Below are 18,070 nucleotides of genomic sequence, written 5' to 3'. Positions count from 1 at the left end.
ATGTCACCAGGTGGTATCATATGCCTTCTGCAGGTCAAAAAACACAGCAAACAGATGTTGGCAGTGCAGAAAAGCATTGCGCACTGCAGATTCCAGATGAACTCAATGATCTGTGGTGGACTGGAAAGCCCGAAAGCCACTTTGGAATCATGATATATGCCCTCCAGCTACAAGGCGCCAACAAAGACGGTGGCTGACTATACGTTGAAGTAGCTTACACAGTCCATTTGTCAGAGACATTGGCTAGTAGTTAAAATATGTAGGTCCTTTCCCAGTTTCAGGACAGGAATAATAAAACTTCCTGCAGTTAAGAGGAAATTCTCCTTCCAGTCAAATATGATGATAAAGCCCAAGGATATGTTTCCTGCTGTTGGTATGAAGATGGTTCAGCATTTGGTTGTGGATTTTGTCAGCTCCAGGGCACACATCTCAACACTCTGCCAAAGCACTGTGCAACTCCCCTTCATACACTTCAGTGATGTGTGCTGCAAAACATTTGGCAAGTACCACGGGATCAGTGCAGATGTTACCACTGACACGGGATCAGTGCAGATGTTACCACTGGCAAGGTGATGGGGTGGGTGATTGCATAGGTGACACATACTGCTCCCAACACTCCTGCTTCATTTTCTTTATTAAAAACTATGCTTTCACCTGGAGTCCCTTGAATCCTATTAATTTATCCATACAGGGTTTGCGCTTGTACCACTGAAGTGCCAGGTTGGCACTTGTGCCAATGAAGTGCCCTGCGGCATTCCCTTATAGCTATATCTTCAGATCACCATGGCACTGGTGGTCATCAGAATGAGCCAGAGGAGTAGGGTATCTTAGCTGCAGTAGTACCACTTTGTTGATATCCATCACATGACTGGCTGCAAAAAAGTGGCTGTAGAACAGATAGCCTGCCAGTCAGCTTTCTGAAGCAGCCAACGTGGAGCACATTCCAGATGTCTGTGAGTGGAGAGAGAGAAAATGAAAGGAAAATGGTCGCTGTCACACATATTATGGTGGACACACCACTGAATCAGGGGTAAGATACTCAGGCTGCAAGCTGTGAGTTAAATAGTTGACTATTTTCCGTGGGCTGCACTGAAATGTATTGTACTTCCAGCATTGAGTAGGCAGTTGTCCAGGTCTGAAAGGAGGTACCCAGCCTCTGAGAGATGTAGTATCACCGCCCTACAGAGTATTATGAGCATTAAAATCCCCAGAAACAGGAAGGGAAAGGTAGCTGTTCCACTCACTCTAACAGTTCGTGATAATGGAAATGTCCATCTGGGGATAAATAGACATTACAGATTTCATCCGAACTGACAGACATTAATGACCACAGCCTCTAGCTCTGTGGTAAGGGGCACCTACTCAGAGAAAATATCAGGGCATATGAGGGTACAAGCGCCACTCAATGTTTTCTCAACTTTAAGCGATTGGTACAGTAGGATTTTTAGTTTTTCAGAGCAGGAAGATGTGTTGCTGTAAACAGTGTTTCCTGAAGTACTATGCAAATTACAGAGTAAGTAACCAGTAAATGGCGGAGTTTGGTCAGATGGTGATAGCAGCCATTATAGTTCCATTGACGGAGCACTGGAGTCAGGTCTGAGAAAGTGGTGAATGGAAAAGGTGGGTGTGAATACTTTGCTACAAGGCTGCAGTTCACCTGGTTGTGTAATATCTTGTCAAGATGCACATTTGACCTTCACAGGGGTGGGGAGCGGAACATCTGAAATCTTAGAAAGCAGTTTATCTTTCTGCTTGTCCTTCTTATCCATGTGAGACTTCAATTTCTAGGAGTGAAGAGGACCATACTTTTCACTGGCCCACAGTCAGTGGCTGCTAGTCCTTGTCTCAAGAGAGGGGACCTTGACAGATGTCCTTGCCCTGACTAGGCATCTCTGGCCACACCGATAGTGTGTCAACCACCAGTATTGCAGGGGTGCAGGGGTGCAGGGGTATGGGGTGTGAGATCAGACATTCTCTCCCCCAACTGTGGGGCAGGCCCTGGAATGTGACCAGGGCCAGGAGGTGTCGTGCAAGACCTCGTCATTACGTGAGGTACAGACTGTGACACAACAGTCACAAAATTTGATACCTTATCAGTCAGGTAAAGTCTTTCAAACTTATTCTTTGCATCTTGACAAGACAGGTGGTCATGGGTTTTATTCTCCTGAATTTGCTTCTCCCTCTTAAACAATGAGCATTGTGGTAAATGAGGAGGCTGCAGTTGACACACTGAGGGGGTTGGTCACAACAGCTGCCCTCATGGGATGCCCATCTATATGCCCGGAGGATAGCCTCATTAGAACAGTGGGATGGCATGTGTCCTAACCTCTGGCATCTGAAACATCTCTTCGGAGGAGGAAAATAAGACGTGACATCACACCTATAAACCATGACCTTAACTTTCTCTGGCAAAATGTTGCCGTCAAAGGCCAGGCTGATAGCTCCAGAGTCCATTAGTATTTTTAGGTCCCTTGTGGAAGCAGCGAACAAAATGGACTCCACACTGCGCCAGATCAGTATGCAGCTCTTCATCAGTTTGTAGCATTAGGTCCCGATGGAAGATAACATCTTGAATTCTACTGAGATTGTTTTGAGGAAAAATTGTGACTGGTATATCTCCTATCTTTACACAGATCTGAAATGCCCGTGATCATTTGGCATGCGATGTTTGGTCAGCACAGATCCATTTCTCATCTTTTCTATTGCTGCAACCTCCCCAAAGCGATCTTCAATATTCTCAATGAAAAACAGTGGCTTTGTTGTAGAGCAAAGGATCCACCATAAGTTCAGGAATAAACCAAGAACTCAGCAAACTGTCGACTTCCATCACTCCTTATCTGGCTCTCGTCTTGAGGCACGGTTAAAGATGGAAATGCCATATGATTATAAACTTCTGCAGCAAAATCACTGTTCCTGACTGTTGAGGCAGCTGTGTTGACACAGCCAATGTTAAGATTCATTGCAAATCATCCGCCCTGATGTGACTCACTCCCATCAGAGGCTCACCTGTGGATGCCATCCCGCCAAGGCAAAGGTCACCCGTCACAGTAGACATAGCCCAGTTTGTCAATACCCCAAAGTTGATAGGCACCTACTCCTTGGCCAACATGGGGAGGTTACAGCTCAGGTGTCAGCAGTCAAATCCCTGCATAGTCACGGGGCTACCACTGAGTGGGTACATAACACCCCCACCAAGACAGACTGGCTCCTGTGCTGGATTTTGGGTGCAGAGTAGATCCACTTGATTGGTGGCTGCAAAAGATAACACCACACTGTGGAGAGTTAATGCACCTCTAAGGTATTGTTTCCAAATGGCCCAGTCTTCTGTAAAATTTGGAAAGGGGTTGTCAAACCCAAAATGGGGACCAGAATTTAAAAAGTAAAAAAAGGTGAGGGAAAAGCATTAAAAAAGCAAAAAGAGGGAAAACCTTCAGAAGTCCAAAGAATAATCAAAATATCAAGGTAAGAATGTGACCAAATAAAAAGACTCCTATTAGTCGCCTCTTACGACAGTCAAGGAAAGGCTGTGGGTCTATTCTAGACCTCGACACCACAAGTGAAAAGGTGGCTTACAAATCATTGGTGTAACCAGTGAGAAGGGCAGTGGGAGTGCTCACAGGTTTGTTTGATCCATGGGGAGTCTCACAGAGATAATGAAGAAACTGAACTGGCGGACTCTTTCAGATAGACGTAAACTATCCCGAGAAAGTCTACTAACAAAGTTCCAAGACCTGTCTTTGAATGATGACTCTAGGAATATACCACATGCCTCTAGGGATCATGGGGATAAGATTGGAATAATTACAGCAGGCACAGAGCTATTCAAGCAATCATTCTCCTTGCACTCCGTATATGAATGGAGTGGGAAGAAAACCCAGCATGTAGTACAATGGGACGTACCCTCTGCAATGCACATTACCGTGGTTTGTAGAGTATAGCTGTAGGTGTAGAATGCTTAGGCATACTTTTTTATAAAGTTGTTTATTAAATTCAGTATCTTCAAAAGCTTCTTTCAAGTCCTTCACTTTGATTTTGTAGTGTACACTTTATCTTTAACATAACCCCAAAAGTAGAAATCCATTGGTGATCTAGGCAGCATTTCTATTGGCCTTGCTGCTCAATAACTTTCCCACCAAACACCTTGTCAACACAGTTTTGCAATAACTATTGCATAACACGGTGGGGCACCATCACGTTGAAATTGAGGTGAATTGAAGTTACTGTAGTTTATTTGTAGTCCTGGAATGACATAGGTTGCCAACACTTCCAGATAGTTCTTCAGTTACTGTTCCATCAAACAACCACATCCTAATTAGCCCAGGACAAGAGATACCATCCCTAATGTAACACCACATGGATTCAACTGGCTCTCAAAAACAATTATATGGTTCTCTTTATACCAATAGGTAAAGCTGTATGTATTGAAATGGCCTGATAATTTGAAAGTTGTCTCATCACTCCAAATTACCTTAGAAAATGACTCATTATCATCTTCTCTGAATTCATTTAATATCGTTTCACAAAACTGATGCTTAGGAATAGGACTGTATTCCAATATCCCATGTTTGAACAAGTTATGTAGTTTGAATTTGACAATAATATTGAAAAGGATAGCTGCTACTCACCATTTAGTGGAGATGGGCATAACAAAATAGACTGTCAAACAAGTAAGCCTTTGACCAAAGAGGCATTACACACACACACACACACACACACACACACACACACACACACACACACACACAAAACCACGGTCTCTGGCAGCAGAGGCCAGAAAGTTTAATATTTGAATCTGACATTCTGTAAAATTCTCTACGCAAAAGTTGATAAATAACCTACTTCTTATGGCTCTGGATAAGCACTTTTAGAACTTTAAGCTTAGTTTCATCACTTATTAATAGCCTACCTGACCCGTAGCAATCGGCTGCATTTGCACGTTGCTCAAAATGTTTCCATAAATTGTAGGCACCCTTCCTTCCAGATGGAATAGTGTCGAATTATTATTCCACTCATTTATTATTACATTGTAAGCACCATGCTATCACATTTTTAAAGCAAAAACTCTGTCTTCATTAGAAATCATCAGAACAGGTTAGAATCAACAATGTCAGGAATGTCTGGTTTAATAAGAGTACCATCTGGTGTCTGTATCTATAATTATCAGTAACAAACAAGACTGACTAAATGTTTTCAATGTGTTACAATGGGTAGTCACTTTTGGCCCACCCTGCATTATTGCACTTTGTTAATATAAAGACTATACCTACTCTAAAAATAAAAATACAATATTGATCTCTTCTGATATGTTTTAACAATTTCCAGTATTCTTATAACTCATTAGTACAAACCTTTGGCAGACGAACGGATGGCATGTTTGCAAAAATATTGCCAGAATGCTGCACTATAGGCACATATATTTCAAAAATCTGCTGCAATTTCTCTGCAAATTTGCTTCCATCTGGGCCAGCAGATGAATGTATGGTCTCAAAATCATTATGATAAAATCGAAGAAGATCAAGTAGTACTTTAGATCTGTATTTAAGTATCCATTCATCAATGTTCTGGTCCGTGCCCACTGTCTGTTAAAAATAATTGAAATATGAAATACACAATAAATTATGGGCTAGCAGAATTTCTTCAAAATTATTACACAAATATATTAAAATTCAATTAACTTCTCGAAGATTTTTTCTTGCGAAGGGAAATGTATCAGTTATTGTGTTGCTTATGAAGGAAAGTACAGACTGTTAATATGCAAAATAAATGTCTTCCAGAATTAGTACAATTTTATTCAATCATCAGTTAATTATGTATAATGTGATCATTGTGGACAGTAGTCAAGTCATTCAAGTAGCTTTTTCCAAGCCATATTGAGACAGACATTAGAACTCCCATACTGAACAATCAGGTTTCTGCCGGTCATTCGCATCTTTCTTGCATGATATTTCAACTGTGTGACTTGTAGTCTTCTTCAGGTGCTGTCTGATACTGATTCCAGAATGGAACGAGTCCGGTATTTATGCCTATGTCGTGCTAGGTGCTGTGCCTGTGTCTCGCACCGTGACAGGTGCCGTGTCAGGCGCTGAGTTTGTAGTACATGCCAACCAAAAGATGCGACTGTAGTGTTTTCTTCTAGCTGTGGCTGTTCTGAACACTGTGCGTGTACTTTATGATTATTGTCCATTGTCGTCATCATTTAAACCCTCCTGTGATCTTGGACAGTTACTGTGGCGTGCTGTGTCAAGCACTCCATCTGACCTAAGACTACAGACTTAATACCTAAAGATGTTGTACCAAATCTCAAGCGGCAATTTGAACACCACTAGCCTGAAAGTAACACTACAGGCACTGCTTGTGGGCACGAGCTTTGAACAAAATGCCTTTAGGTTAGCATCTCACTTTTGTAGATCAGAAATGGAGAAAGGAGGAGTTGCCACATTCATTAGGAACTGTCATAAATTTAAGAACATAGACATTCATAAATTTTGCCTAGAACAGCATATGGAAGCATGTGCAACAGAATTAGAATTTCACAAAAAATCCTTGATAATATTAAGTGTATATCGAGCACCTGCAGGTAACTTTAGTCTGTTTGTAAACCACCTTGAAGCTGTACTGGCCCATTTAACAACCAAAAACAAAGAAATAGTGGTTGCTGGTGATTTCAATGTAGATTTCCTTAAAGACTCTCCCAATAAGAACTTATCTGTGTTAGTAACACTATCATTCAACTTAATTCCCACTGTAAAGTTCCCCACTAGGGTAGCCACTTGCTCACAAACAGCCATTGATAATATCTTTATAGAAAAGTCCAATGAACAAAATTATATAACAAAACCAATAGTCAATGGCCTCTCAGACCATGACATGCAGTTCCATCTGTTAAATGTTAATACTGAACAGGATATAAAATCTGTTAAATCTGAGCTCAAGAGGGTAATCAATAAGCCAAAAATTGATTATTTTAGGATACTCTTCAGAGACATTCACTGGACTGATGTTTACAGTGTTCATGGCATGAATGAAAAATATAACACTTTTGCTAATAAAGTGCTTACCTTATTCGAACACTGTTTCCCCCCAAAACTTACAAAGGTTAGGGCAAAGTCTACAGAAAAAGCCATGGATTACTCGAGGAATAGGGGTATCTTGTAAAACAAAAAGAAAACTGTATCTGTCAATCCGAAACAGTTCCGATGTTGATGCTATAGCACATTACAAGAAATACTGCAAAATATTAAAGACTGTAATATGGATGTCAAAGCAAATATATTACAAGAAAAAGATAGTCATATCAGATAACAAAATAAAGACAATATGGGATACAGTGAATGAGGAGACCGGTAGAACCAGACATGAAGAGGAACAAATAGCATTAAGAGTAAATGATACATTGGTGACAGATGTGTATAGTGTTGCAGAACTTTTTAATAAACATTTTATAACTGTCACCAAAAACATGGGGTTGTCAGGTTCGGTAGATGCTGCTATGGAATACCTCAGACCAGCAATTTCAATCAACTTCCATAGTATGAATTTGACCCTCACTACCCCCAACAGAAATAATGTCCATCATAAAATCTTTAAAATCAAAAACATCTAGTGGGTATGATGAAATATCAACAAAGTTAATTAAAGAATGTGATTCTGAGCTAAGTAACATATTAAGCTATCTGTGTAACCAGTCATTTATCAGTGGAATATTTCCTGAATGGCTGAAATATGCTGAAGTTAAGAAGGGAGATAAAGAAATAGCATCAAATTTCCGTCCAATTTTACTGTTGCCAGCATTCTCAAAAATTTTCGAAAAAGTAATGTACAGTCGGCTTTATAACCATCTTATCTCAAATAACATACTGTCAAAGTCACAGTTTGGATTTCTAAAAGGTTCTGATATTGAGAAGGCTATCTACACTTACAGTGAAAATGTGCCTAATTCATTAGACAAAAAAATGCAGGCAACTGGTATATTTTGTGATCTGTCAAAGGCATTTGACTGTGTAAATCACAATATCCTTTTAAGTAAATTAGAGTATTATAGTGTAACAGGAAATGCTGCAAAATGGTTCAAACTTTATATCTCTGGCAGGAAACAAAGGGTGTTATTAGGAAAGAGACATGTATCAAGCTATCAGGCACCATCCAACTGGGAACTAATTACATGTGGGGTCCCACAAGGTTCCATTTTGGGGCCCTTACTTTTTCTTGCGTATATCAATGACCTTTCATCAGTAACATTACCAGATGCCAAGTTCATTTTGTTTGCCGATGATACAAACATTGCAATAAATAGCAAATCAAGCGTAGTCTTAGAAAGATCAGCTAATAAAATATTTGTGGACATTAATCACTGGTTCCTAGCCAATTCTTTGTCACTAAACTTTGAAAAAACACACTACATGCAGTTCAGAACTTGTAAGGGCTGTCCCATGAGTATATGTCTAACATACGATGACAAGAAGATAGAAGAAGTGGACAGTGTTAAATTCTTGGGATTACAGCTTGATAATAAATTCAACTGGGAGGAGCACACCACAGAACTGCTGAAGCATCTTAACAAATCGCGGTTTGCAATGCGAATTTTGTCAGACATAGGGGATATAATAATGAAAAAGCTGGCATACTATGCTTACTTTCATTCCATAATATCATATGGGATTATTTTTTGGGGTAATTCATCAAGCCAAGCTAAAGTTTTCCGGGCACAAAAACGTGCAGTAAGAGTTATATGTGGTGTGAACTCAAGAACATCCTGCAGAAGACTTTAGGGAACTAGGGATACTAACTACTGCTTCCCAATATATTTATTCCTTAATGAAATTTGTCATTAAAAATATATCACTTTTTCAAACCAACAGCTCAATTCATGGAATCAATACTAGAAATAAGAATAATCTTCACAAGGATTTAAAGTCACTTAGTCTTGTACAAAAAGGTGTGCATTATTCAGGAACACACATTTTCAATAACTTGCCAGCAGCCATAAAAAGCTTAACAACCAATGAAATTCAGCTTAAGAGAAGCCTAAAGGATTTATTGGTGGCCAACTCCTTCTACTCCATTGATGAATTTCTCAGTAAAACCAACTGATTTGTGTAATATATATATAAACAAAGATGATGTGACTTACCAAACGAAAGCGCTGGCAGGTCGATAGACACACAAACAAACACAAACATACACACAAAATCCAAGCTTTCGCAACCAATGGTTGCTTCATCAGGAAAGAGGGAAGGAGAGGGAAAGACGAAAGAATGTGGGTTTTAAGGGAGAGGGTAAGGAGTCATTCCAATCCTGGGAGCGGAAAGACTTACCTTAGGGGGAAAAAAGGACAGGTATACACTCGCACACACACCCATATCCAACCGCACATACACAGACACTGATTCACTCCCATAAAACATACCACATGCAGGATATCTTATGATAAGAAATATGGGCAAGAACAACTTATGTATACAGACTATAATACAAACATCCAGTCATTTGTATCACTGTACATAAAGCCTACTGTAAGCCAGAAGAGGACAATTTACAGGCCTAAATTATGCCAGGAAAATTGAGTAATGTAGCAGCTAAATGAATTAAACGTATACTTGACACATAGTGGATTCTTTGATTTAAAAAGAGTTCAGATGCATTGCAGTGATTTCATAGTGCCTATACCGTATACAAAATATTCCAAGATTTGTCCTTAAATACAATATGTTTTGGAACAGCAAATATTTTGGGGCTGAACATCTGTAGTTAGAAAAATGACCTATAATTAACATGTTCTCCTTGTGAGGCAGTTACTCTTCAAGAAAATAGAACTGAAAAACAAAACGCCAAATGATGAAATCAAATATTTTTCAGGCAACATATGAATTGAGGAAAGGATGGATAACAGGAAGAATAAGATGATGATGATGATGATGATGATGATGATGATGATGATGAGGAGGAGGAGGAGGAGGAGGAATGCATTAATACAATTTGTTTTGGAATGACCCAGTATTCCCGGAGATTAGATGGTTCAGTTTATTAGAATATTTATTGGGCTACATATGTCATGTCACAAATCTCAACTTGGAATGACACTGCAGATAAAGATAAGAAAGGAAGAAAAGATTTTAGAAATCCTGTCAATATTAAGACTGGAACACTTGCTAAGACTTGTTACACATGGAAGAGGAAATTAATCACACCTTGTTGAAAGAATACCAGCAGCAGACACATACCAAGATCTAGGAAATTTTGTCATCTGCAAGGTCAGTTTAATAAAAATGAAGTGTTTTTGAAAACTGTTACCAAATGACCTACATAGATGAAAAACATTGCACACAATAAATTAAATGTAACATTATAGTAAATAAATTACATATTGCAAACTTTCCAAAAAACTAAGACTAAAACAAAATCTATGTCTTACAGTTTATAGCAGCTACTCCACATTCATTCTAGTATGATATATAATAAAGAACAAATTTTATATGCTTCTCATTAATTATTAACAGTTCGTAAATCATTAATCCATTGTTAAAGAAAATGGGCTACAACTGAATGTTGAGAACACATCCCATTCCAAAAATTGTGTTTTTTATTATAATTTTACTTTCCATTTCCTAGCTTTGAGCAAAGCAAACTCATTGATTATTTCACTGAAATCAAATTTAGAAGCAGTGCCGTACTCGACCAACAAGACAGCTGAATCTGACAGTCTGCTACACCTGTACACGGCCTTACATAGCATTTTTTTTATCATCTTTGATTTGCTAAAACTGCACTGACAAAATGCTGCAGTCACTGGAACTGGCATAAACAACATCAAAACTTTTTCACCCTCTGAAAAAGCAATCACAACCCACAAATTAAAAAAAATAAAATAAAAATAAACTTCAAAGTAACCAAATGAGAAGCCGTGGCAGTGCTCATCATCAGCTCTTCTACTGGAGTCTGAAAGCCACTGTTTCATTAACTAGCTCAGCTGAATAAATATTTCTGTTATATTTGGCGCCAGCGTTGCAGCACGTATTTCAAAATTAGATACAGAGCTATCATTTAAGATGACCACGTCAGGAAATTAAAAGTGAGATCAAATAGTGTGTTATATGTGAGATCTGTTTCCCATTTTATTTACTATTCTGTCAAATATGTTGAAGCCGTCTAGCTTCAGTTGTTTCACTCTAGCCGTCAGCTGGCAGAGAAAGGGAAAAGTCAGAAGCCTTAGACTGTTAAACAACAAGTTTGCTTCAGCACCTGCTGGCCAACCTTTGAGGTCCTACATTACTGGAGCAAAGAAGGAGCAAAAATTCTAGTGTTAAACAAGAGCTAGCAGTGTAGGCGGCATCAGTATAAATCAAGCACACTGATGACACACAACCCACATGACACCTATTCGGTAGCAGTCATTTCTTTATGACACTATTTGGATGAAATGGCAGTGTGACAGCAAAGTCTCTCTACAATCCGGGGTCACGGGAAAGGGTTCTTCTCACAAGCAGAAGATACACCCATGCTCATAAATTAAGGATAATGCTGATACACGAAACATCACTCTGTTGGGCGCGGGTTTAATTCACCTCAGGGTATGACCATGTGGTGTATTTGACCTGCGGTCGTCGCACGGTGGTGCTGGCAGCAGTCCACATACACAGAGGTGTGTTGGTGCATGTCAGAGTATGGTGCAGCGAGTAAGTGTGCAGACATTTTCAGACGCGCTAATGGTGAGAGTGTGTTGAAAATGGCTCAAAGAACACATATTGATAACATAATGAGGGGTAGAATACTAGGGCGACTGGAGGCTGTTCAAACACAGCAGGTCGTAGCACGGGCCCTCCGTGTGCCACAAAGTGTGACCTCAAGATTATGGCAACGATTCCGGCAGACAGGAAACGTGTCCAGGCGCTACAGTACGGGACGTCCACAGTGTACAACACCACAAGAAGTTTGAAATCTCACCATCAGTGCCCGCAGAAGGCCACGGAGTACTGGAGGTAGCGTTGCTCGGGACCTTACCGCAGCCACTGAAACCGTTGTTTCCAGATACACAGTCTACAGACAACTGAACAGACATGGTTTACTCACCCGGAGACCTGCAAGGCGCATTCCACTGACCCCTGGTCACAGGACAGCCCATAAAGCCTGGTGTCAAAAACACAGTACATGGTCATTGGAACAGTGGTCCCAGGTTATGTTCACGGACGAATCTAGGTATAGTCTGAACAGTGATTCTCGCTGGGTTTTCATCTGGCATGAACCAGGAACCAGATACCAACCCCTTAATGTCCTTGAAAGGAACCTGTATGGAGGTCGTGGTTTGATGGTGTGGGGTGGGATCATGATTGGTGCACATAACCCCTGCATGTCTTTGACAGAGGAACTGTAACAGGTTAGGTGTATCAGGACATCATTTTTCACCAGTATGTCCACCTTTTCAGGGGTACAGTGGGTCCCACCTTCCTACTAATGGATGATAACGCACAGCCCCACCGAGCTGCCATCGCGAAGGAGTACCTTGAAACAGAAGATATCAGGTGACTGGAGTGGCCTACCTGTTCTCCAGACCTAAGCCCCATCGAGCACGTCTGGGATGCTCTTGCATCTACATCTACATTTATACTCCGCAAGCCACCTAATGGTGTGTGGCAGAGGGCACTTTATGTGCCACTGTCATTAGCAGCTTTCACTCAGTTAATACTATGCAGAAATCCAATCTGCATGTGGAATGCACTTCCTTGACTCTTGTGCAGAAAGTTCTGCTGTATCCATTTTCAATAAGCTACCACAAGAACTCAAAAATCTTAGCAGTAGCCCAAACTCTTTTAAGTCTAAACTGAAGAGTTTCCTCATGGCTCACTGCTTCTATTCTGTCGAGGAGCTCCTGGAAGAGCTAAAAAATTAAGCAAATTCCAGTGTTACATTGTTGATTTTCTTTATTTAAACTTACGACTTGTCGCCTGAATATGTTTTTTTATATTTCATTTTATCTGTTTCTACTATCGTGTTATAATTTCATGTATCGGCTGGTTCCATGAACATGGAGACTTCTCCTTAATTTGGTCCCACGGAACAATAAATAAATAAATAAAATTACCTCTTGGTCGACATATCGCTGCATGTCTTCAAACCCCCACGGCACTTCAGGAGCTCTGACAGGCACTGGTGCAAGAATGGGAGGTTATACCCCAGCAGCTGCTTGACCACCTGATCCAGAATATGCCAACCCATTGTGCGGCCTGTGTACGTGTGCGTGGTGATCATATCCCATATTGATGTCAAGGTACATGTGCAGGAAACAGTGGTGTTTTGTAGCACATGTGTTTCGGGACGGTTTTCTCATCTTACCACCAATACTGTGGACTTACAGATCTGTGTCGTATGTGTTCCCTATGTGCGTATGCTATTAGCACCAGTTTTGTGTAGTGTCACATTGTGTAGCACCACATTCTGCAATTATCCTTAATTTATGAGCACGAGTGTAGGAACACAAGGGGATGAGAACTTTGGTGCTTACCTGGTTAATTTTTAAAGCACAATTTTTTTTCTTGTTTTTAACTGGTCAGGTTTTGCACCCACTCCACACTCCATGAGTGTGCCCTTGGCAGGGGCCTATCTCACCATGGCCTCAGTATGGCCCTGATCAGCACAAGAAACTAGGAAAACGTAAATCAGAAGGAACTGTTGGCTATTTAAACCCCATTCCTACTGACTGAGTCCAGAGTCTTAACCACTTTGTCACTTTTACCTAGGAATTACAATTACGAACAACTTAAATTGGAAAGAACACACAGAAAATGTTGTGGGGAAGGGTAACCAAAGGCTGCGTTTTATTGGCAGGACACTTAGAAAATGTAACAGACCTACTAAGGAGACTGCCTACACTACGCTTGCCCATCCTCTTTTAGAATACTGCTGCGCGGTGTGAGATCCTTACCAGATAGGACTGAAGAGTACATTGAAAAAGTTCAAAGAAAGGGAGCACGTTTTGTATTAGCACGAAATATGGGAGAGAGTGTCACAGAAATGATACAGGATTTGGGCTGGAAATCATTTTAAAAAAGGCATTTTTTGTTGACGGAGTCTTCTCACAAAATTCAAATCACCAACTTTCTCCTCCCAATGCGAAAATATTTTGTTGACACCGACATACATCAGAAGGAATGATCACCATGATAAAATAAGGGAAATCAGAGCTCGTACGGAAAGATGTATGTGTTCATTGTTTCCACGCGCTATCCGGGATTGGAATAATAGAGAATTGTGTATGTGGTTCAATGAACCCTCTGCCAGGCACTTAAATGTGATTTGCAGAGTATCCATGTAGATGTAGATACCTCAACTGACAACATAAAAGTGTGTGTTTTGTGTTGGGCAGGGGAGATGGGAGGGGGCATTGGGAGCAGGGGGGAGGGGGTGGGGTAGCAAGAGAGTGAGACATGGGTCTAATGAAATAAGCAGGAAATAATTATAGCAAAATTTCAGAATATATTGTGACAGAGGAGCTGCACTTCATCATCAGGCACGAGGAAGTATCTACAAATGTTCAGTTTTCATGTCACTACAAAAATCACACAATACGTTGTGACTAGCGTTTTCCTGATTTCATTTATCTTCATATGAAACACTCTAAGATATTACACGTGTTAACTGAGCTGTTGCAGAAAGTACAGAACAATGAATTTCCCATTGTTTAAGATGACTAGCTCTGCAGGTCATATTAACCACAAAGAAAGAGTACTAGGCCTGTATCTGTTGAACATAGATCAAAAACAAAGAAAGTTGTACATACTATAAAATGACAAAAATTATTTAGCAATGAAACTTGGAAAACATGATCAGCAGAGATGTGTGGGATAGTATTTCATGGAGAACTTCTTTACATTATTGGTAAATCTCACAGCTTCCATCACGTAAGCCATTACATTTGTAAGAACACTAACAATGTCCCTCCTATATGCTTATCAAGCAGTAATAGGTGTACTTACCAATATGATACAGGTCTGCTGTGGGTTGCTTAAAATGAAAAGCTTAATTTCACTACTCACACAGCCTGTGTTGAAACAATGCTCAGTGCTTCAGACAGGCATCTTTGTGGAAGATTATTCAATTGAAAATATGATCTTGTACAGAATCTAGTCATGAATTATATTTAGCTTTCAGATGAAAATTAATATAAATGAAATAACCACCTTCATTTATACTTGGGAGATCACTGAAATATTGATGGGAAAGGATTTAAAACACACACAGTCTACGATATGAGTTACTGCTCTCATCGTGCCTCTCTGTGATTAATTAGTATAATCTTATTTACAGATCTATAAAGTAATAGTTCATAGGGATATGCGGTATGGCATATTACCAGATTTTTTCCTAAAATAAATTCTTTGACTTTTGTAAGGTTTTTCTTGCAGTGCCATGGTTCAGATGTCTGCTAAATCAGATTTATCATCATTCCAGTGTCACTTCCTCAAATGTTCACCTACAGTCAATTATACTTCCCCTCATTACGTAATTCCACATTACCCCAATTCAAAACCAATCCCGCACTTTACAACAAGAGTCCAGATGATGTTACAGATTTGTTATGTAAGCAATCTCTTACACAAATTAGCGCAGTTTTAAAGTTCTGAACCACCGACCCAAAGCTTCCCACCACTTTGCCCAACAGCTATACTTCTGTATTCAATTAATTTCATATTTCAGTATATTGTAGCTCACAGCTCTCTAATCACATTAAAATATTTTTAGATGGTACTATCTTATACATGGACTGAGAAAGCGGCATCTTAGACATTTAGTAGAATTCAAATGTCATACAAACATAATATCATGTTGCATTTAATACTGAAACATTAAAAATACACACTCCATGACACAGCAAATGCCCCTGAACAGGTTGTCTCATTGAAAGACTGGTTTAATGATGGACAGTGTCTAATTGTGATTTTATAATTATTCATATAATAAACAATTGATAACAATATAAACTCACAAGGATAAATCTTCCACACTGCCATACGAGGAATTTCCCACTGTTCAGACACAAGATATTGGGACAGCTAAAAGACGACCTGAAGAACTGTGTTGCCCCCATAAGCTGCCCACACAATACCATTTTCTGCTGCTCAGTTACCCAGGCAGGATGAAAATAAACAACAGCTTCTTGTGGATCATCCTCCTCCTTCTGACACTTCTGTGTGTCATACACAAACATAATAAACAATTCCCTGAAAATAAATAAATCACGTAAAATGAGTACCAATAAAATATTGAAACACATAGACCGAGTCCCATTCTGTAACTGTATTTACACATCTGGTTCTTACTTAGCCATTTTTAAAGTTACAACTCTTTCATGTGATCTAGTGGGTGACACTGGCTCGTAAATGTCCGGCACTCGTTCCTACGGCTTACAGAGTATATTTCTTTACACTGGCTAAAACTTCAGTTCCAAACTGTTTTGCTGTGCTCGGGGCGGGTGCGTTGCGCACAGCTTTTGGAACACATTGTGTTATGTAAGCGGTCAATTATTCAGCCCATATTTTCTTCTTTCTTTTTTCTACTGGATGACTGCATGCAGGTGTTCATGCATTCCAGAAATTACATGGCAGTAGCCAAGTCATCCCGAAAAGGGTGTGTATTTCCAAACTTGACAGTGCTCAAATTCATCAAAACACGCATGATCAAGCTTTCTAGCACTAGCTGTCACAAACTCCGACTATTAAATATAATCTTTGTTCATTGCGTCAGAGATGTGCGTAAATTATCTTAAATTCCCTCCAATTTCGTATTTGTTGTCCAGTGAATAGCCTGCTGAAGTATTACTTAACCTGTTTCATTATAATAGTTGTCACATAGATGCTTTGGGGTTTTTTTCAAGAAATATTTGACTACGCAAGAATTTAATTTGCAACACCTGTTCCATGGACTACATTGTTACATAATCTTTAGACTTTCTCTACTGCATATTGGAGCAAATTTTTCGCATGTTCGTTTATCAACGAACCTACCTTTAGGGGACGAATCTAGGAACATCCGACAAATCGTTACCAGTAACTTCATTTCCATTCTTTCATAAGTGAATTGCCATTCACTTTGTGTATACATTTATTATTTTCTGCCACAAGACTTTCCTATGTTGTTGGTAACATTTTGATTTACATGTTAAATTTTATAGACCTATAGCATTGCTACCTGGCTTTCTAAAAATTATTATACATCTCTTTTGAGCTTGGCTAAAAAAATTTTTCAATCAGAATAATATATTAAAAGCCAGGATGTGTTTAGAGAGCAGTGTTCCACAGAGACTACCGAGCGATGTGGGGTAGTGGTTAGGACATTGGACTCGCGTTTGGGTGGACAACGGTTCAAACCCGTGTCGGGCCATCCTGATTCAGGGTTTCTGCGATTTCCCTAAATCGCTTCAGGCAAATGCCGGAATCATTCTGATTTTCCCTTTGAAAGGGCATGGTCGACTTTCTTCCCCAATCCGATGGGAACGATGACCTCGTTTTTTGGTCCCCTTCCCCGAGCCAACCAGTCAACGAGACTGCTACTTTTAATTTTGTCAACTACACCTAAAATGCAGTTGACAAATATTCCAAAATAGCAGATATTTTCCAAAGGCCATTCAACATGCATCGATCTATCTACATCCATACTCCGCAAGCCACCTGACGGTGTGTGGCGGAGGGTACCTTGAGTACCTCTATCGGTTCTCCTTCTATTGCAGTCTCGTATTGTTCGTGGAAATAAGGATTGTCGGTATGCCTCTGTGTGGGCTCTAATCTCTCTGATTTTATCCTCATGGTCTCTTCGCGAGATATAAGTAGGAGGGAGCAATATACTGCTTGACTCCTGGGTGAAGGTATGTTCTCGAAACTTCAACAAAAGCCCGTACCGAGCTACTGAGCTTCTCTCTTGCAGAGTCTTCCACTGGAGTTTATCTATCATCTCCGTAATGCTTTCGCGATTACTAAATGATCCTGTAACGAAGCGCGCTGCTCTCCATTAGATCTTCTCTACCTCTTCTATCAACCCTACCTGGTGCGGATCCCACACTGCTGAGCAGTATTCAAGCAGTGGG

General features: G+C 40.0%; 1 protein-coding gene across 1 annotated transcript in view; it reads right to left on the bottom strand.

Moving 5' to 3' along the window:
- The window catches only part of LOC124606964, a 76,212-nt gene extending 59,520 nt beyond the window's left edge, over positions 1-16,692 (bottom strand). Inside the window, exons 1-3 of the mRNA XM_047139105.1 lie at positions 16,311-16,692; positions 15,977-16,211; positions 5,349-5,579 (exon numbers count right to left, since the gene is read on the bottom strand). Of these exons, the coding sequence (XP_046995061.1) occupies positions 5,349-5,579; positions 15,977-16,211; positions 16,311-16,318 (474 nt within the window). The 5' untranslated portion in view covers positions 16,319-16,692. The remainder of the gene's footprint in view (positions 1-5,348; positions 5,580-15,976; positions 16,212-16,310) is intronic.
- Between the last annotated feature and the right edge of the window lie 1,378 nt (positions 16,693-18,070).

This window comes from Schistocerca americana, chromosome 1 (genome assembly GCF_021461395.2).
Source record: "Schistocerca americana isolate TAMUIC-IGC-003095 chromosome 1, iqSchAmer2.1, whole genome shotgun sequence".
Taxonomy (NCBI): Eukaryota; Metazoa; Arthropoda; class Insecta; order Orthoptera; family Acrididae; genus Schistocerca; species Schistocerca americana.
Note: the sequence above shows the minus strand (reverse complement) of the source record. Positions and strands in the feature narration are given on the sequence as shown.